This window comes from Aphelocoma coerulescens, assembly GCF_041296385.1.
Source record: "Aphelocoma coerulescens isolate FSJ_1873_10779 chromosome Z unlocalized genomic scaffold, UR_Acoe_1.0 ChrZ, whole genome shotgun sequence".
NCBI lineage: Eukaryota > Metazoa > Chordata > Aves > Passeriformes > Corvidae > Aphelocoma > Aphelocoma coerulescens.
In genome coordinates this window covers 18,997,923-19,017,371 of record NW_027184085.1, presented here as the reverse complement: position 1 = coordinate 19,017,371, position 19,449 = coordinate 18,997,923, and the positions used below count along the sequence as shown (strand labels likewise).

Here is a 19,449-nt window from a genome sequence, read left to right as displayed (position 1 = left end):
AGCAATCAGTAGTGTCTTGACCATATGTAGTGGTTTGGTCCAAAATACTCATTACTGTTTACCTTCTGTGAGATAAGAATTAGGAGAAATGCAAAGCAGGCACCAAACTTGAAAGAATATAAAGAAGTTTATTAACAGACCTAAAAGAAAAAAAAAATTATACCACACCTTCAGAACACTCCTCCTCCCCCCACCTTCCTCCCTTCTCCCACTGACAATGTAAAAAGACAACCCTTAAGATGTTCTGTTTACCACTTCCATAACAACCTTGTTCAGTCCATTTAGAAAGAGAAGTCTCTTCTTGTTCGTGCTATGAAAACAGTATCACAATGAGACAGCCGCCCACTTCCAAATAACTTTGTTCAGTCCATTTAGGAAGAGGAGTCTCTCTGCTCGCGATGTGAGTCCCTTCCCCCGCCTTGCAGCTTTTCCCACAACTGCTTTCGAGGGTCCACACTTGAAGGTTTTTGGGGTACAATTTTAAGGTTGAGCCGTTCAGAAACAAAAGTTCTCTTCACCCATCTCTGGGAGCATTTCATCTCTAAGAACAGAGGCCCTTCTCCTTCCCTGGGAGCAAAGGGTCTTCCTCATCTTCATTGTTAGGACTATCTCTGGGAGCATCTCTAGGAACTGAGGTTTTCTCCTTTCCCATTTGGAGCAAAAGTCCTCATCGCTTCCATCTCTCCCTGTCCAAACTTCTCATGAAACAGCTGCGTCAGCATCTGCCTATCTCAGTGCAGGTGCTTTTGCTTATGAGCTGAACACTCCACCCCCCATATCTTCATGAAATTACAACGGGGTACTCTGATATATCATAGCTTTACAACAGAATTTCAGCTTTAAGCATCTCTTTCTCTTCCCTCAGGTTTTCAGCTCTTCACAGCACTAAAAGGGTTAATCTCACCTCGGCCTTGCAGCTGGAATGTGGCTTATCGAAGTGGAGAGGGGGGAGAGCCGAGCCGCTCCGGCTGCCCACAGCAAGGCGGGGGGGTGGTTCCGTGGGTAGAACAGGGCCCATCGGCTCCAGGATGGCCGTGGCCCAGCCCGGCCTGTCCCAAGCAGGGCCTGGGCCGGGCCCGCTGGCCCCCACACGGGGCCCACAGCCACCTGTCCCAGCATCGGAAACAAGAGAGAGAGCTTGGGGGGGAGTCTGTCTATTCTTAAATGTGGATCACAGAGGTTTTCACAATTTTAAGTGGCTCAAAGAATTGTCCATATTCAAACTGGCCAGCTGATAGGTTCTGTCAGGTCATGGGGGGAAGCTGCAAGAACATCACTTCCGAGACTCAGCTTGCTAACCTATGACACATACATATGAATATTTTCACACAGGCTAACTCTAGCAGCCAAAGTGGAGGTAAATGCATGGCTGTAGTTTAATTAATGGATCCCAATAAATCTGTCTGCCCTGAGCCTTCCAAGTGTATCCTGTAGTACCTGTATCTTGGAGATTTTTCCTATTATACTGGTCATCAGAGTCCTTTGATTAATTCAGGTAACGGGAAAGCACGTATTAGAAGAGGCATGAGGAACAAGGTGGTTCACACCGCCTCTAAACTGCATTAGCAAAAATGTATTTGTATGATTTAGTTTGTTTTCCAACAATGAAACATGAAACATGATTGAAGTCTTTCCATTTAGGACATCTTACCCTTCCCATTATCTGTATTTATTTAACATTACTTTCCAAGTTTTAAAGTGTGTGTGCGTGTGTGTGTATTAAAAAGGAAAAAAAAAAAAAAATATATGTATATGTTGGAAAGGACCTTTCAGATCACTGAGTCCAACTGTTAACCCAGTACTGCCAAGTCTGCTGCTGAATTATGTCCCTAAGTGCCACATCTACAATCTTTTGCATATCTCCATGGGTAATGGCTTGACCACTGCCCTGGACAGCCTGTTCCTGCCAGAATTTTATTTGGAAAATACAGGATCCTAACAGCCAATCAAAATGCCCTTTGGTGCAACTTGAGGCTGCTTCCTTCCTGTTGTATGTTACTTGGGAGACTGACCCCTCCCCCCTGGCTACAGCTTCTTTTCAGGTGGTTTTAGAGAGCAATAGGGTTCCCCCAAGCATCCTTTTCTCCAGGCTAAGCACCCCCAGATCCCTCAGCTGCTCCTCACAGGTCTTGGGCTCCAGACCCTTCATCAGCTTCATTGATATCTTAATAGTTAAGGGAAAAAATACCAAAAATTCAGGACAATACTCTCAAGGATAAAATGAGTAAAGTTTTAATTGTAAGTATGTAAGGTAAATACAGTTTATATTGAACATTATTAAAGGATTTGAAGAAAAATAAATGGAAAATTCCTTCTGTGTATGAGAACACCAGTATTGCACAAAAAGCTATGACTGTGCTGTAATGTGTTTTTCATAGGTAAAACCATCTTTATTATCAAAAATTATATACAGGTAGTACTGTGTGTATCACTTTCTCCTTACTGCGATCCCACTCAAGCAAGAAGAAAGAGAAATAACTTCTATCCCAAAATAATATAGTTTCACAAAATTCAAATTGGTGTTACAATTCAAATTATTATTCTGGCTTGGTGAATCCTATACAACTGAATACTTGCTTTTACTTTGAGTTATTTACATAAAATGGTGTGTATAATAAGCTTTTTCATGTAATTTTTTAGGTCACAGGCAGGAAGTGCTGGCAGTTTCTTGGTCCCCACGTCACGAATATATTTTGGCAACAGGAAGGTAGGGATGCTGGTGAACTGTTACATGCACTGAAATATTTGTCGATAAAAATTTTATGTATTTTTTATGCAGATCTTTTACAATTCAGCTGCACTTCTAGAGTTAATCTTCTTCATTGGCTTTTACCTATTCACAGTTTTATAGCTTCTCCCTAGAAAAACGAACCTGAAGAGTTGGTCAAGTCATGCTTTTTTATGGCAAGTTTGTACTGAGTTTTGAAACACTAACTGTAGCTACAGGTGTACGAAAATGGTAGAATATTAAGGAGAGACTCACTTCTTACTGTTTATGAGTGTGTGCATTGCTTATCTGTTTTCTAATAAAGTAAAACATGTCTGGCTCAAATTACCATTCTGGTAATCACACTTACTTCTGTCAAAGAGAATAGCTTGGGTAGCTTAGCTGATGTGTAGTAACTTTCCAAGCTGCAGTAATTCAGTGAATATGGATGTACATTGATACTCCTGGGCCTTTTTTGTTTTCTCTCCAGACATTTTTAATGTAAAAAATCCTCATAGCTTTTTTCTAACTTTTGTATATGTTAGCTTTTGATTAGAGTGTGACATTTCTTGCTGTTTTTAGATGCCATGGTTTTTTTCTTTTGAATTGCAGAGAGGAATGGCTGTTTTATAAGTTTAGAGTGAAACCTGATACCAGATTTGCAAACTTTCGGTTTTTAAATTCAGGCTTCTGAAAGGCTTATCGAAGTTGGAAAATGTTTTAACAGTGTGTTGTTTAGGGGTTTGTTTGTTTGTGGGTTTGTTGTTGTTGTTTGTTTTGTTGTAGCAGATGTAGCAGATGAAAAATTGTTTGCTTGTAGAAAACTTCTGTACCAGTCATACAATAGATCTGTGATAGCAAAAGCCCAAGTTCTCAGATCACCATTACAGACAATGCTGGAGCCTGTAGCTACAGTTTAATCAACGGAAGAATTAGCAAGTTTATTCCCAGTCTGTGTATCTTGTAATCACAGAGACAAGTGTATTGTATTACAGATGAAGGTTCACTCTTAGGTCCTGATATAGTCGTTAATACTGGTAAATGAAAGTCTGAAGTCAGTCTGAAAGTGTTTTTAATGGAATTCTGTTCACTTGAGTGTGCGCACATGGTGAATGGTTCAGAACAGTTGCTGGAGTGCCAGGTGGGTTGGCCAAAGACAGTTCCTGAACCATCGTGCACTCAATTCCCCTAATTTATGCAAATCTTTTTTTCATAGTGCTGATGGTAGAGTAAAATTATGGGATGTGAGGAGAGCTTCCGGATGTCTGAGTACACTTGATCAGCACAATGGAGAAAAGTCCAAAGCGTCTTCTGAGGCAGGTAATACAGAATATAACTGGTGGTAATTCATATGTAACTAGAATCATTCTTATATTGCATGAATGTTTTGAATACTAAGACCAGCAAGGAGCGTAGTGATAATCCAGTTGTTACTTAGTACATAACAGAGGCCATTCAGCTTTGTTCAGTTACTTCTGTTAGAGAGTCAGCGTTTGTTGTTTGGGATCTTGTTTAGAGGGATTGCCTTAACAACAGCAGTGTATCTGTTCTAAATGGCTTTCCTATAAAAAGGAAAATTTTGTTATCTTTTTTGTGAGTAGAAGAATTCATTTATGCTGTGTATTAGCCTCTGTATAACCATGAATTTGATTGAAATTCAAGAAATCACTGAGAGGAAAAAGGTCTAAAGAAAGCTAATACTTAGTCAAAAAAGGAGAAATATTGTTTAATGAAAAACAAAATTGGATGTAACTCCAAAGACAATTAGTGGCATTTTATATCTTCCTTTGCATAACATGGTGACTTGTTCAATCACAACATCTTTCTTACCAACTTTATTTTTGTCTGACAGGTTCGAGATGAATTTTTGGTAATCTAATATCAGTAATATAGACTAGGGCATTTTATTTATTGAAATATATATGAACAAAACCAGTAGTAGGTAATAATTCTTTTCTAATAAAATTTTTAAAAAGCAGGTCACACTTCTACCTAAAAGATATGTCTAAATTGGGTACTGCAGCATAATGCAGAGAGGTCTTACCCTGGCTGCTTCAGAGCTAACCAGAAGCTACAGCCTGTTGTTGAGGACATTGTCCAAATGCCTCTTGAACACTGACAGGCTGGGGGCATCGACAACTGCATGATAGATTGAACAGAACTGGCCCTTGAATTGCACCCTGAGGAGCACTGCCCGGTGCCTGTTAGCTGGCCAGATGCTTTTATAAACAAAAAGTTAAATTATTAATTAACTGAATGTTACCATTTAAACAGCATTTGAAGGGCTCCACGCTGAAGTAAAAATGTACACAAAGTAGTAATTCTTCTCTAGAAACCTGAGCCAGCTCTCTTTCCCAGCAGCAAACACTGCTCACAATGGGAGAGTTAATGGTTTATGCTATACAAATGATGGACTTCACCTGTTAACCATTGGTACAGATGAGCGGATGCGACTCTGGAACAGCTCCACTGGAGAAAACACCTTAGTAAGTTTTCAAGGAACTTCAGTTACATTTTTACTTTCATTTAATTTTAAGAGATTTATAATTTCTGCTGTTGTCAGTAGAACTTTGAATTCATTTTCATAAGGGATGTAACTGCTTAATTTCATCACTAGAAGATTTGGTGAAATTTTTTTTTCTTCCAGATTTCTTTTCTTCTACTTATTATAAAGAGTATAAAGATGCCTGGATCTACTTAAAGATTGAATATGGTAACTGTAAGTTCATGAATTTGAGAGTATAGCTATAAACACTTCATACAGTAATAAAAACTTTAATAAGCAGTGACTGTTGGTAGAAAGTTTTGGGTTTTTTTAAACTATTAGTTGCCAGTGTACTATTTGTAGAGCCGTTGGCCATACCTGACAGTTTCACTGACTGCCTGGCTTTCTTGCAACTCTTTCTGTTTTTGTAGAATCTCTTCTGTGGAGTACATGGCAGTGTTAAAAATATCTTTTTATCCATCCCTCCAGATTTGTGTCTTAATCACACAGCAGCAGGAATGAGGGGTGGGAAATGTGTTAAACCTCTGCTGCTACTCCAGTCCTTTCAATGACTTGTGGATTTTTTTGTGCTGAAGGTTCTTATTTTAGTTTTCTGTTCAGTAAAGAAAACTGTTTTCTTTGTTTATTTTGAAAGAAGAACATGCTAGGTAAGTCAGCATCCATGGAATTTTAGTCAACTGTAATTCTTTTCTGTCATTGCTATCGGGAAAGGAAGAATTTTTACTCTACCTCAGAAATCTTCTTAATTCTGCTGCTTAGTTTCAGAATAGAGCAAAAAGAATTCCTTACAGATATTCAAATAAAGACTTTTATCCATGCTACCCATATTTGCCAGCTTGTTCTCAGCACCTCATACAGACACATCTTTCTGTCTTCAAATCACCATCAAAGTAGATAATACAGTTTGTTCACTCTCCTGTTACCAGCTGGATCACTGGTTTTTTGGTTTTTCTGTGCCTGTTAGTTCATTTACTTGTTTCATAAACTATTTTACAGTTTTCTAATCCAGTATGGAATAACTTGACCCTGCTTTGCTTTTTCAAGTCCAGAGTTACATTGTCCATAGTACTGTATTTTCACACACTGCCTAGAGGTATTGCTTAAAATAATTTTAAGGCATCAGGAAACAAATAAATGCATGTACAAGTAATACAAGTTCACATAGTCCTTTTATTTCCCTGACTAGCCTGTCCTTTTGACCGAAATAATTTTTTTCTGTCTTTCAAAAGGTATAGAAATTAAGCCATACATACGATTTTCTTTTTAACAATGTCACTCTTACGTACAATGCTTGAAAAACTCTCTGTGTTAATCTTCAATCTCCATACCTAAAACTGAAGGCCTAAAATTAAGACCAAAAAAAAAAAAATCCCAGTTGTGAAATCTCTTGACTATGAGCTAAGAAATTTGTGAAGTTCATCAGGTAAATATTCTAACACAACATCTTGGTCAGGTTCTTAATCCATTTTACATCACTTGCCTGAGTCCAAGTTTGAGGCAAATACAGCATCAGCCACCATGAACCACACAAGAAATTTGGGGCCTAATGGGTTGTTTCAATTAGTAAGAGAACTGAATGTTGAAGTAGTAGACATGTTGTATGCATCCTTTATCACAAAAAGGAGTAGGACATCCTGATTCTAAAAAAACATTTTCTGTTTGTGTGCTCAAAGACAAAGCCAGTTTTTAAGATTTTTTCTTCAGTTCTTGTTTTGGCAGCACCCTTTCCTTTCTGTTGTTCCTTTGCTAACCAGGAATATTAACACAGAATCTATCCATTTAATAAACTTTTCTCAACTTTCTCTCCTCTCTTTCTTTGTACATGCATTTGTTACGAACAGTGTTGTTGCTTGGGAGTTGTTGGTGTTATAGCTCATATTGCTGTGTAAAGGAGCTTAATTGCTCTTTATCAGCAAAGTAAAATGCCTTTAAAATGCTAGTATTAGCAAAGCTTAACACAGTCACTATTTACAAACACTGTCTTCACAAAATGAGCAGTATTATCCACAAACTATGTAAGCACCAGATCTCATGCAAATATCTTCTCAATATGTAAAAAATATCAATCTCAAATATCTCATTGAAGTGCCTGTATACCAGTGCATGTAGCATGGTAAACAAATGGGAAAATTCGGAGACCTGTGTGCAGTCACAAGGCTTTGATCTCACTATAGTTACAGAGACGTGGTGGGACAGCTCACATGACTGGAACCGTGTCATGAATGGCCAGGAAGGTGAGGTGGGAGAATTGCCCTTTATGTAGGAGAACACCCAAAATGTATGAAGGTCTGTCTCAAAGAGGATGATGTGTGAGTTCAAAGTTTATGGGTTAGACTTAAAGGGCAGACTAACAAGGATGACACTGCTGTGAGTTTTTGCTACAGGCTGCCTGATCAGAAGAAAATGGATGAGTTCTTACACTGACAGCTTGAAGCAGCATCAAAGTCACAGGTGTTGGTTCACCTGTGGGGACTGGAGCATCTCACTTAAGGGGAAAGGCTGAGAGAGACATGGGCCTACTCCTGTTGGATCTCATCAATGTCTATGAGTGTCAGAAGGGAGAGTATCAAGAAGATGGAGCCAGGCTCTTCTCATTGGTGCTATCCAATAGGATGAGAGGCATCGAGTAGAAATTGATGCACAGGGAGTTCCACCTGAATATGAGGAAGAACTTCTTTGCTGTGTGGATGACTGTGCAGTGGAACAGACTGAGCAGAGAGGCTGTGGAATATTTATTTCTCAGAAATATTCAAAATCCATCTAGACTCATTCTTGAGTAGTTTGGTCTGGGGCACCCTGCTTGAGCAGGGAGGTTGGACGACCTCCAGGGATCCCTTTCAGCATTGCCCATTCTGTGAGTCTGTAAGCCTACTTTTATGATAATTAAGCTCTCTTTGTATGCATTTATATGATGGTTCAGAGAGATTTACTCTCTTCTATTTTTTTTTACATAGCTACACTTTGCTATGAAATAGCATACTTCAAAAAGGAGCAACAAGTCACCTTCTTTCTTGCCTGGCTCATGGTTGGCTGATGCTGTATTTGCCTCAAGCAATTGATGCAGTACAGATTGAGAGCCTAACCATGATGTTGTGTTGGACTTCACAAATTTCTTAGCTTACAGTCAAAAGATTTCACAGTTGGGATTTTTTTTTCTTAACTCTAGGCCTTCAGGTTTAGGTAGGGAGATTGAAGGTTAACATGGAGTGCTTTGTTAACATTGTACACAGCAGTGAATTCTGGTTGTCAGCAAAAGTTAAGAGCTTAGGTTATAAGACAATACTGTTGAAAACATTTTTGTTTTTTATATATAATGCTATATAGTATTAATGACTTTAAATTTATAATACTGCTGTTAGAAAAACCACTTCTTTTAAATCACAAGATAATATGTGAATTTGAGGTGTTCATAGTGGATTTCTCCCTCTTCATGAAAAACAATAGTCAAACTTGTAGTGCTTTGTTTTAATTAAATTTGTTTAGAGGAAGGCTATACTGATTCCATGAATATGTTTCTCTGTCTCCTTATAAATCCACTTTTGATGTCTGATAGGACCTAAATAGACTGATATAACCAACTGGAATATTTCTGAATATGTTTGGAAACTTCACTTTCAGTCTTCTCTGAGATTTTTGTCTGCATAGGATTTGTCAAGAGCTTGAGACTCTATGAAACTGTAGCTTGAGACATTAGTACAGATATTAATAAGGTGCTCTTACACTACTTTAATTTGCAAGGCTTCCCTTACAACTCACAAGTAAGGTCTTAGAAATTTTTCATAACAAAGCTACCCTGAGAGAAAAAGGACGAATATTGTTTTATTTAACTTGTAAATAATTTCCTTTTCTCATACCTTTGGTTATTAATATTGTTGCTGTTACTGTTTGGTTTTTTATTGCTACTTCCAGTGAATTGTTTTTATCTCAACCCATGATCTCTGCCATTTGTGCTTTCAATCTCAGGCAGGGGAGTGAGTGGAATTTCCAAACTGGAAAATACTATTCCTAAACCACAACAGTGGTAATTCCTCAACCATGTGTAATTTCAGTGAGCGTTTAGGTGCTTGATGCAGATCCAGCATGCAACAGCCAGTGCAAATCCTATTTCTTAGTGTGGAATTGCTAATTTTTAGGCATTTCTTTCTTTTCCTCTCTTAAAATTGATACTAACAAGAGTGAACTTTAATGGACATAAAAATAATTCTCTTGAGAGACATCTGTAGTTTGAAATATCAAGAGATAATATTAATATAACCCGAAATTAATTTTATTGAGTATTAAACATGAAGTAAAATTAACCTTTTCATATAATTTCCTGTGGGTTTACTTAATAGCTGACTATGTACTCTATGTGATCATTCATTTTGCAGGTGAACTATGGGAAAGTCTGTAATGAAAGTAGGAAAGGACTCAAATTTGCCATCTCTTGTGGTTGTAATCCAGAGTTTGCCTTTGTTCCATATGGAAGTACCATTGCTGTTTATGCAGTTTTCACAGGAGAACTGATAACTATGCTTAGAGGACATTATAGTACTGTCAACTGCTGTGTATTTCAACCTCATTTTCAGGTAAGTAAAATACAAGCAGTATTCCAGACAAACAGGAATATTTATGCATATTGGCATACCATTTGCACTTTAAAAGCATTCATTTTTCAGGGGTATGCTTTAATCAGAGATCATAAGAGGGAGTTCTGTGGCTTGCATGTCATGCCAAAAAAGTTTAGTCAAGTTTTTGGGATGACCTTTTCTGGATTAGGTTCCTTCCACTGCTTTTTCTGTCTCACATATGTAGCTTCTCAATATACCTTTAGTAATTTTTTGGCTTGTGTGGTCATTAAGAAATCATATGCATGAAGGCTTTTGCCTGTTTTCTGTAAGGCTGAAGAGGAGTCATTTGTCTTTCTCAGAGATACCTGAGACTAACCACAGTAAGAAAGAATGTGAAGTGCATTAGTACTGCTGTGAGTACTGAGAAGGCTCTCAAGTACTTTGCTTAAGGTGATCTTGCTCAAATGCCTGTAGTAAAACTTAGGATAAAGTGTTGACAACTGAGAGATTCTTAAATTAATCTGAGGACATTTCAATTGAGAAATACCACAACGTTACAGGGACTTGTGGTGCTGACAGCTTTTTTTTTCTTCTCTGCCTTTTTTTCTTTTCCTCTTCCCCTCTGATATATTTTTCTCTTGTAATAAAAGAGTTAAGGATAACAAAGTTTAATTTGTTGTGAGATACTTTAGAACAGATTGTTTATATGGCATGTATTGTGCCAAGAGCAGAAAGGATGATAGTATGGGTTACATAGTTGCCCTCATGTGTTAAGGATTGTACCTCATGTTCAGCTCCTCCTTCCTTGTGTGTTGTTTCTGAGTATCTGGCAGAAATATCTGAGGCAGAAGGGGCACGTAATACCTTTTCATGCGTCATAGAAGTGACTCTGGTAGCTTCTGCTTTGAGTCCAGTAACTTTGACTGAAAGTTGCTGTATCACTGAGATAGACTTCACTGAAAATTATGGGCATGTTACGGACACGCAATAGACCCTAAGCTAGGCCTTGCTAGACCTGGAAGGCAGTTCTGATATGAATAGTCAGTGAGACTACATCAACTGAAAGGTGGAATATTCACATCGTAGCTAAAGCACATATTTTCCAGAATGTTCTTGAAAATCTCTTTGTGTTTTCAAGAAGAGTTTCCCAACAGAACTTCTAGTGTGTTTATATAAAGTTACCTTTGGTGTTCTTTTTGATAAACTGAAGAGGTGAGGCTAATTAGGTCTCTCTGTAAAACATGTTTTACTTGTTTTACATGTGGTGTCTCTACCTTGGCATTTAAGATCCCTGGTAAAGGATCACTTGTATATGCATATGGGCAAAAGAACTACATCAGTCACTATATCTAGAGGTTTGTGATGTTGACAGCTTCATTTGTTTATCTGATGTGTTTCCCAATTCTCTTTCAGAAGCACCCTTTTTCAGAGTTCAGTTCTATACTGTAGAACTGTGACTGGATTTTCTTTTTCCATAAATGCTTTGCTTTCAGTTGTATTAAATAGTTGGTCTGATGAAACAACATTGCTGTGATCAGGGTGTCAACACCAAAGGTAGTGGTACTGTTATTTTGACTGTGTTCACACATGTACTTCCAGGTATCTTAATTTTCTCAAGATAGGATAAGTGCATTCATCAGTCTTGATGTAATTCCATGTTGGGGTTTTAGGAGCTCTCCTGGTTTTTTTTTTCTGTTAAAGGGAATTTCCCCCATACATGTTGCTAGGGGAACAAAATGGCTGGGTACTTAAGAAAAACAAAAGAGCTGGCTGCTTTTTTTGTTTCACCTGGGTGTGTGGGCAGTCGGTCTCCGGCGTTCAGACAGAGATGGAGGCTGCTTTCTTTGGCTGCTTTTTCCTTCTGCTGGAGAAGCACTGGGATCCCAAAGCCCTTCTTCCCTGCCCTGCTGGGAGCTGGGCTGTGGCCGCCCTGCCCCGCCACTGCTTTGAGCCTTCGCTACGTTGTAGCCCTGCTCACCCTGCCTGCCCAGACCTCCGGGGGGTACGGCAAGGTCATCGACCGGCGCGTGCGAGAGCTCTTCGTGCAGTCCGAGATCTTCCCGCTGGAGACGCCGGCCTTCGCCATCCGGGAGCAGGGCTTCCGAGCTATCATCATATCTGGAGGACCAAACTCTGTGTATGCAGAAGATGCACCATGGTTCGACCCAGCCATATTCACAATAGGAAAACCAGTGCTTGGGATCTGCTATGGGATGCAGATGATGAACAAGGTGTTTGGAGGGACGGTGCACAAGAAGAGCGTTCGGGAGGATGGAGTGTTCAGCATTACCCTGGACAACACCTGCTCACTCTTCAGGGGCCTTCAGAAGGAAGAGCTTGTGCTCCTCACTCATGGAGATAGTGTGGATAAAGTAGCTGATGGATTCAAAGTGGTGGCACAGTCTGGGAACATCATAGCAGGCATAGCAATTGAGTCTAAAAAACTCTATGGAGCACAGTTCCACCCTGAGGTGAGCCTCACCGTGAACGGCAAAATGATCCTGAAGAATTTTCTGTACGATATTGCGGGATGCAGCGGCACCTTCACCGTGGAGAACAGAGAACTCCAGTGCATCCAGGATATCAAAGAGAGGGTGGGCTCCTCAAAGGTTCCCCGTTTGGATACATTGCGTCTGCCATCTGGGATTTGTGCTCGTCCCTGCTGTTCCAGCCTGCTGTTCCTGAGGGTCCGGCCGCACACCGGGATTGGCTGCCCAGGGGTTTGTGAAGCCTTTGTCCCATCCCTTCCCGGGATCCCAGGGCACCAGAGCAGCCGCGTGCTCCCCGAGCTCGCTCCGGAGCGCCCCCTGCAGCCGCGGGGGAACCATCGCACCTGCCCTGCTCACCGGGAGCCGCCAGCGCCCCTGCCGGCTGCGAGCGGAACTGCACCCGAGGGGAAAGGGCCTGACAGCCGAGAAGGCTGGGACTGGGTTTGGGATTGTTTGCTGTTACTGCCATGGTTATTGTTGTTTGTTTGCCCTGTCATACACATATAGATATATAATAGCAAAGAACTGTTATTCCTATTTCCCACATCTTTGCCTAAAAGCCCCCTTGATTTCAAAATTATAATAACTTGGAGGGAAGGCGGTTGCATCTGCCATTCCAAGGGGGGCTCCTGCCTTCCTTAGCAGACACCTGTCTTTCAAACCAAGACATTCCAATAGAAATTACAGTTTTGCCAGTAAAATTCCATTCCTGAGAATGTAATGTTTGTAAAATTTATAGTCACCTGTTCCATTTTACTCTTTCAAGTATTGTTAAATCGACATGCTGCAAAGTTATTCACAGCTGTACATTTGTATATTGTTACTAGTTTTAAGTAAAATCAATTTTGCTTAACAAAACCTGCTCTACTGCAAACTCTGTTGAGTGGTATTTATATACCTTTATTTTAACTCTGTAGTAACTAAATCATTTAATAATCTTTTCCATTGTCATGTTTAAGATTAAGGAAATGTCAGTTCATTCATGTCTATATCATTCTGCTTTTTTTTTTTCTTTCTTTCTGAATAGCATATATGCTCAGTTTCAGCTTTGGAATTTTTAAATACTTATCAATATGTAATTAACTTAAACAAGCTGGAAGTTTTCTTTGATGATTCTTCTAAGTCTCTCTGGTGTAAGCTATGTATCCACTGGTGAAATGTGTAGCAGATGGCTTTGTAGCATTTTTGTTACTTGTTAGTATTTAATTGGACTTTTGTACACTGTTCATAGGAAACAAGGTCTACATCTTTTCTGCAGTTCTGACCATTTCCATCTAGTATTCTCTGTCATTGTTAAGAGTGTTCTTCATATTAACAGTCTTCTCAAGTTTTTGTGCTGTCTTTAATCCTGGTGACTGATTTGTGTCCTACCCATTCTCAAATATGATCCTTAGGTTTTTCTTACTATTTTTTACTGTATTCAGAATTTATTACCGATATTGGTGTCTGACAGTGTCTCATGTTCTTTCTGATCATTAACTGTATTTGTATATCTTTGTTTCACCTCATATATGGAATAGGCTCTAAAAAGAAGCTTAAACTTTGCACCAGCTATGTATTTGAGGTGAGAAGTGTCTTCTGTTTGCTTGGAACCATATAATCAAATGTTAGCTCTGAAAACCAAGCACCTAGCTATTTGCAATTCAATTATACTAGTCTTTATGTGTTCTTATCCAAATTAATTAGCATGTTTTTGTGTAATACCTTTTATGTTTGAGGTATGGTGTGGAGCTTTAGTTAATATGTGTATGTATGCCTTTTCTGATCCTAGGAACAGAGCCGTAAAATACACTATATTATTGTTTGCCTAAACTGTTCCTATGTAAATATCTCTGTAAAGTTAACAAGATGTTAGTCTGCTTGAGTAATAAGAACTGCAGAATATGGCCCTTTAATAAGAGGCATTAATTTAATAGGAGGTCAGTAATTTCAAGGGTGGTGTGGAAGAGAAAATCTTCATTGTGCAATATCTTAGATGATGTTTACAGTTGGATCTAATACACTAGATACCAGTGTGCCATATTATCTGCTTAGAATGATTTAAGTAAACAAACAAGACCTGTGTTTCCCTTTCAGAAAAAGAAATCGAGTAGAGCATCATGCATGAGTAACATGTCATAAAATAGTAGGTATGCAACAGGAGGCAATTTGGCTTTAAATTATAGTTGCTCATACCATTCAAGAAATGCTAGTGACACCTGCAAAGGTATTTGGCAAATCCAGTAGTAGTAACTTACGTAAAGTTAACTGAAAGTTAAATCAGGTTTTATTTTCAATCTGTCTGTATATTGTACCGTAAACGTGGATAGAGCATGTTTGTAGTGCAATATATGTGTCTGTCTTGTATTGTACCATAATTCTACACAGAGGTCACTAGCTCTTCTTTTGACTGACTTAAAGTGTGAGTCACCAGTTTAGGTTGTAATAATTAATTGTAAGTATTGCTTGATGCAGTGAATATTAACAGAAGATCTTGCCATACCAGGATCAGAAAGTGAGACAACTGGTAAGAAGGATTAAATGGAAGTATGCTGATGTCACTTTGACATTGCTCATAAGGAGATTATTTTGGCATGGAAGGATCTTTCAAAGTTCTTAGTGATATTCTGTATTCTATCAAAGAAGAAGGCCCAAGTAGAGTACTGCTGACAGAATAAAGTAGAATTGGACCTATACTTTGGTATAAAAAGAACATATGTTCTTTTAAGCAAGGTAGGGTTATCTCTCTTAAAACTGTAAACTCTATAATCTTGAATGTGTTTTATGCATGAACAACTTCATGCATAGGACCAGTTTTTGAGAAGTATGGCAGCTCACTTGAACAAGATTACCCAAGTAAATGAGTGTTTATAGGAATTGAGCATTAAGTTTCTGCCCCAAATGTCAACATAATTCATGCAGTTCTAGAATTATATATAAATGATATAGGAGACTTTCTGCAAAGACAGACCTGTGATAATGTATTGAGCGTACATTGAATCAACATAGTAATAATGTGCACATTATTACTATTACTATTACACATATGCAGAGAGTTGCTAGTTAAGGTGTAAAAGCGAGCATACTTAAAGCAAGGTTTTCATACTGTCAGCCTGAATACCACAAAAAGAACTTTGTATATTTTACTCAGGCAGTTTAAATACATGACAATACTCAGGTGTTGTCAGACATCATATATAATAGGCAGGAATATAATTCAAGATAGAAGGCATATGAGAATATTTCATACCTGTTCATTTAAGTAGGACTTTGGAAAATGCAAGTGTTGTAAGTGCAAAATTCACTGCAAAGATGGTGTTAGTTTTTCTCATCAGCAAAATTTCCTCATCCTGAAGTGACAGAGAAATCTGTGTTTCCTTTAGTACAGAGCTAAGAAAACGAAGATATATTTGACTTGCAGGTATTTGGTGTAAGGACTGTTTGTTTCCATGTGTTGCAGGGTGCCTTGTGCAATGGGATCTCAGTCCTTAGTCATTACCATAATAACTAGAGTTCTTTATATTAAAAGTAATAAATTGGTCTTTCTGATCTATGCCTTCCCAACAGGATACAACCCTCACACTATACTGTCTTTGTTCTTTTCCTTCCCTAGGCACAGTGAAACTACATTTATTTAATACTTCTTTGTTCCATACATATTCTCTTTTCTGACATGTATTACTAGACTCTTGATTCTTCTGGGTTTATTCCTGGTTTTTAATTAAAATAAAATATTTGCCTTTTTTTGGTTGGTGTGGCTTTTTGAGGTTTTTTTTACTTCTCCATAAACAATCTTTTAAGGTTCCGAACTGTTAAAATAGGCATCTTTTCAGGAGACAAGAGAGAGGGATGTATTTAAGCAATAAAGATCATTTAAATGTGGGTTGTGCTGTTTTGGTTCTCAATCTGGGAAAAAATATAAAAACATATTTATTTCATTTTGACATATTGTTTAAAGTACTGCTTATCCAGATTATAGTATAAATTAGAAATTGACTATTTGCCTTTATTTTTAAATGAGATTCTGTACCTTTTTTTCTGCCCAATATGGTATCTATGTCACTATTCAGTACACTTGTGTGAAAGTAACTTTTGCTTTTTTTTTTACAGGAACTTTATAGTGGTAGCAAAGACTGCAATATCCTTGCATGGATACCAGCTCCACGAGAGCCAGTTCCTGATGATATTTCTGAAAAGGTAGTGAATTTTTGAGTTCGAACTATATTTTTTATGGCTGTTATAATTGGGGAGGTTGTGCAGAAATTCAATATGTGATTCACCATCAACATTTTTAACAATTCCTAATTAAGAGGAGAATCACCTATTATTTCTGTGCAGTCTTTTGATTGTTGTAGCGTCTTGAGAAGATGTTTTCTCTGATGGCCTAGTCAAATCTTTTGCAGTCTTCTTGCTTCCTACTTAGATAAGAGTAGTTCATGTCATTTGGCTATGGGTCTTTCAAATTTTGCTTCCTTAATTTCCAAAGTGCTTTCTATAGTTTGTGCTGTTTTGGAATGGTAAAGGTGCTAGATTGTATTTCAAATTGTTTAAGAATATGCTGTGTATTAAGCAGTTAGATTAGGGATACCCAAATATTTTTGATGTGAAGATATAATGAAGGAATTTCTAAATAACTTTTTTTGTGCCTGAGGCAAGATGTTCAGGGCGATTGCAGGGAGGATCATATGTAAGACTGTTTTTCAATAGAGTACTTTCTCTCTCTTAGTATTAGAACTGGGCAAGAAATATTTCAGTGAACAGCCTGAGGGGGAAAAAGTGTGTATTTTACAGAACTGAAACCATTCACAGACTTAGAGTCTGGCAAACTGTACTAATGTTGAAAAATGAGGGTGTATTAATGTTTTGGCCCATAGCATATGAAAATTCCACTTTTTAAAATTTCTGCATAGTTGCATTTTAGATAGGGAAATTAGAAGAAGCATAAAATTGTTGTAACATTTGCTTTTTGTAAGTTTTTGTACTTCAAAACTATCCTGCACTTAAGCAGAGAAGAAACCTGTAGTTTTAGAGGTTTGATACCCTAAACCCAAAATGGGTTAACCTGCAGTTAACATTTTTGCTGTGAGAATTTTGATGTGAGTGAACTTATTGTGTATTTTTCTTAGTCTGAAAAACGAAAACAAACCCACAGCAACAAGATTATTTACTTAGCTCTGATTAGAACTGCTCCTTTAAATTTGACACAGTAGCAGTATGTAATATGTGCCATTGTTTTGAAATCTGTTAAGCTACAGCTGCTGTTTGCAAATGCTGTAGATGAGCCCTGTCTTTGTAATAAAGCAGTTCTGCTGTCCACAGGCCACTAATTCCTGCTCCCTCTCAGGTGCTAGAATAGCCATTTGAGTGCCTGTATGACCAGAATCTGAAGCAGAATAGAAAAAACAAGAAAAAAATTTTACCCTAAGTCACTGAGATTCGGTGCACTGCATAGCTACACAAACCCTTTAGTTGGACCCTAGTGGGGCTGAGGTGAGAAATATTTCTTGGATGTGGATAGAGGCCAGGACTGCTTCCTGAAACTGTAGTGCTCAGTTATGATGGGCCAAGGATATTATGACCTAAATTAAGACAATGGCACACAATAAACACAGTTACAATATTTGTTATATTTTGTACCAAACATTTGTAATATTTCTAGTCAGTCCTCCAGATAATTTATGCTGAAACTGGAATTAAATACAGTACTATTTCTTTTCCTAATGAATCACGTCTCTAATAAGCAGAATGTCTAAAGAAGTAATCCAGTACTAATGAGAGACAGAATAGTTTGTCTACATGTAGTCATTTTAAAAATGCATTTAGTTTTGCCCTTATTTGATTATAGTATTTTTAATTAGGCAAAACACTGAGAATTTTTATTTTCTCTAGTCTCTGCCTCAACAACATTTAAATCCAGCATATGAAGACGCATGGAGCAGCAGTGATGATGAAGGCTGAATTTAAATTATGAGCTGATATAAAATTGACATTCAGGCACTGCATTCACAGACTTTATCTACAGAATTGGACATTGTTGGATTTATCACAACTGGATTTTAGGTACAGTTCTGTTAGAGCAAGGTGTTTCACAAATAAGTTTCCACTGTTCTCTGTGTTTCTGTGTCACTGTAAAGTTAAATCTACTTTTTCATACTTGCTGACTTTTGTACTTACACATTGGTATACTTTATTCTGTGTTGAACAGCTGATAAAGAGAAAATAAAAGCCCTTGGGACCAGTCAAAATTACATGGTTTCTATTATCATTAGTACATGAGGAGATAACCCCTTCATTTCCAAGACATGTGATACAAAGGATTTTCCATGAAAGAGGACTAGCTCAGAAATACTTCCAACTTACTTCTATCAATGTCTTGGTGGAGCAGATTGTATCCATTTTCAAGTGCCTATGTGCTGTGGGAGTCAACAGAGTTTTGTGCCTGTCCTTCTTGCATTTTCAATTTTGCATGTTTTTCCATAAATGCAGTATTCAGTTCAGAAAGAGATATAGCTGGGATCCTCTGTTCAAGTATTTACATGGTGACCCTATCATCTAATACCTGAATCTGCCCCAGAAAACTAAGAATAAAAACTAGTTTAGAGTTTTTGTTGTTCCTGTTACCAGGTTTTTAAGATCAGTCTTCTATGTATGAATCACACATCCTTAGCAAACATGAAGGATTCCTGGGCAGAAACAGGGTTCAGGTACAGTACAAGGCAGACAGTAGATCACATTTCAAGTTAAAAATATTGAATGTAATCCTTCCAAACTGTTTTCATCTAAAACATTTTGTGGTCCTAATGCCTGCTGTTTTGAAAGGGAAGAGTTTTGTGGGGTTATTGTCTCATCTCAGTCACTAGTTTGTGCTTCAGACATAATGTAGTCTCTGTCACTAAAGAATGTATTCAGATTGCTTAAAGCATCACCAGCAAAGGTATCAGTAAAAATAAGGTCCAATATAAAAGCAACAGCACAACAAGCTTCACTGGAAAGGTCCACTCTTAAGGGCACACTCAGGAAAAGCAAATAAAAATCCAGAGTCAGTCAGTCCAATCCAAAATAAACCAAAAACTATGCCACGTAACTTATAACTGAAGTTAAATGATTTGGCAAAGGATTCATATAGGATTTGCTCTACCACAACAGTAGCTCACTTACAGACCTAACTTATAACTCTAACATACTTAAGAATCTAGGCGAGCAGCATTTCTTGTGCAT

At 38.0% G+C, this 19,449-nt stretch overlaps 1 protein-coding gene across 4 annotated transcripts in view; it reads left to right on the top strand.

The window, feature by feature from the left end:
• Positions 1-18,479, top strand: part of ERCC8 (ERCC excision repair 8, CSA ubiquitin ligase complex subunit) — a 32,795-nt gene extending 14,316 nt beyond the window's left edge. For 3 of the 4 annotated variants that reach the window (XM_069000966.1, XM_069000964.1, XM_069000967.1), the window contains 6 exons: positions 2,641-2,707; positions 3,924-4,027; positions 5,066-5,193; positions 9,584-9,781; positions 16,342-16,428; positions 18,121-18,479. In XM_069000966.1, the coding sequence (XP_068857067.1) occupies positions 2,641-2,707; positions 3,924-4,027; positions 5,066-5,193; positions 9,584-9,781; positions 16,342-16,428; positions 18,121-18,189 (653 nt within the window). In that variant the 3' untranslated portion in view covers positions 18,190-18,479. The remainder of the gene's footprint in view (positions 1-2,640; positions 2,708-3,923; positions 4,028-5,065; positions 5,194-9,583; positions 9,782-16,341; positions 16,429-18,120) is intronic. The other variant, XM_069000965.1, reaches the window with a different exon arrangement.
• The last annotated feature ends 970 nt before the right edge of the window (positions 18,480-19,449 follow it).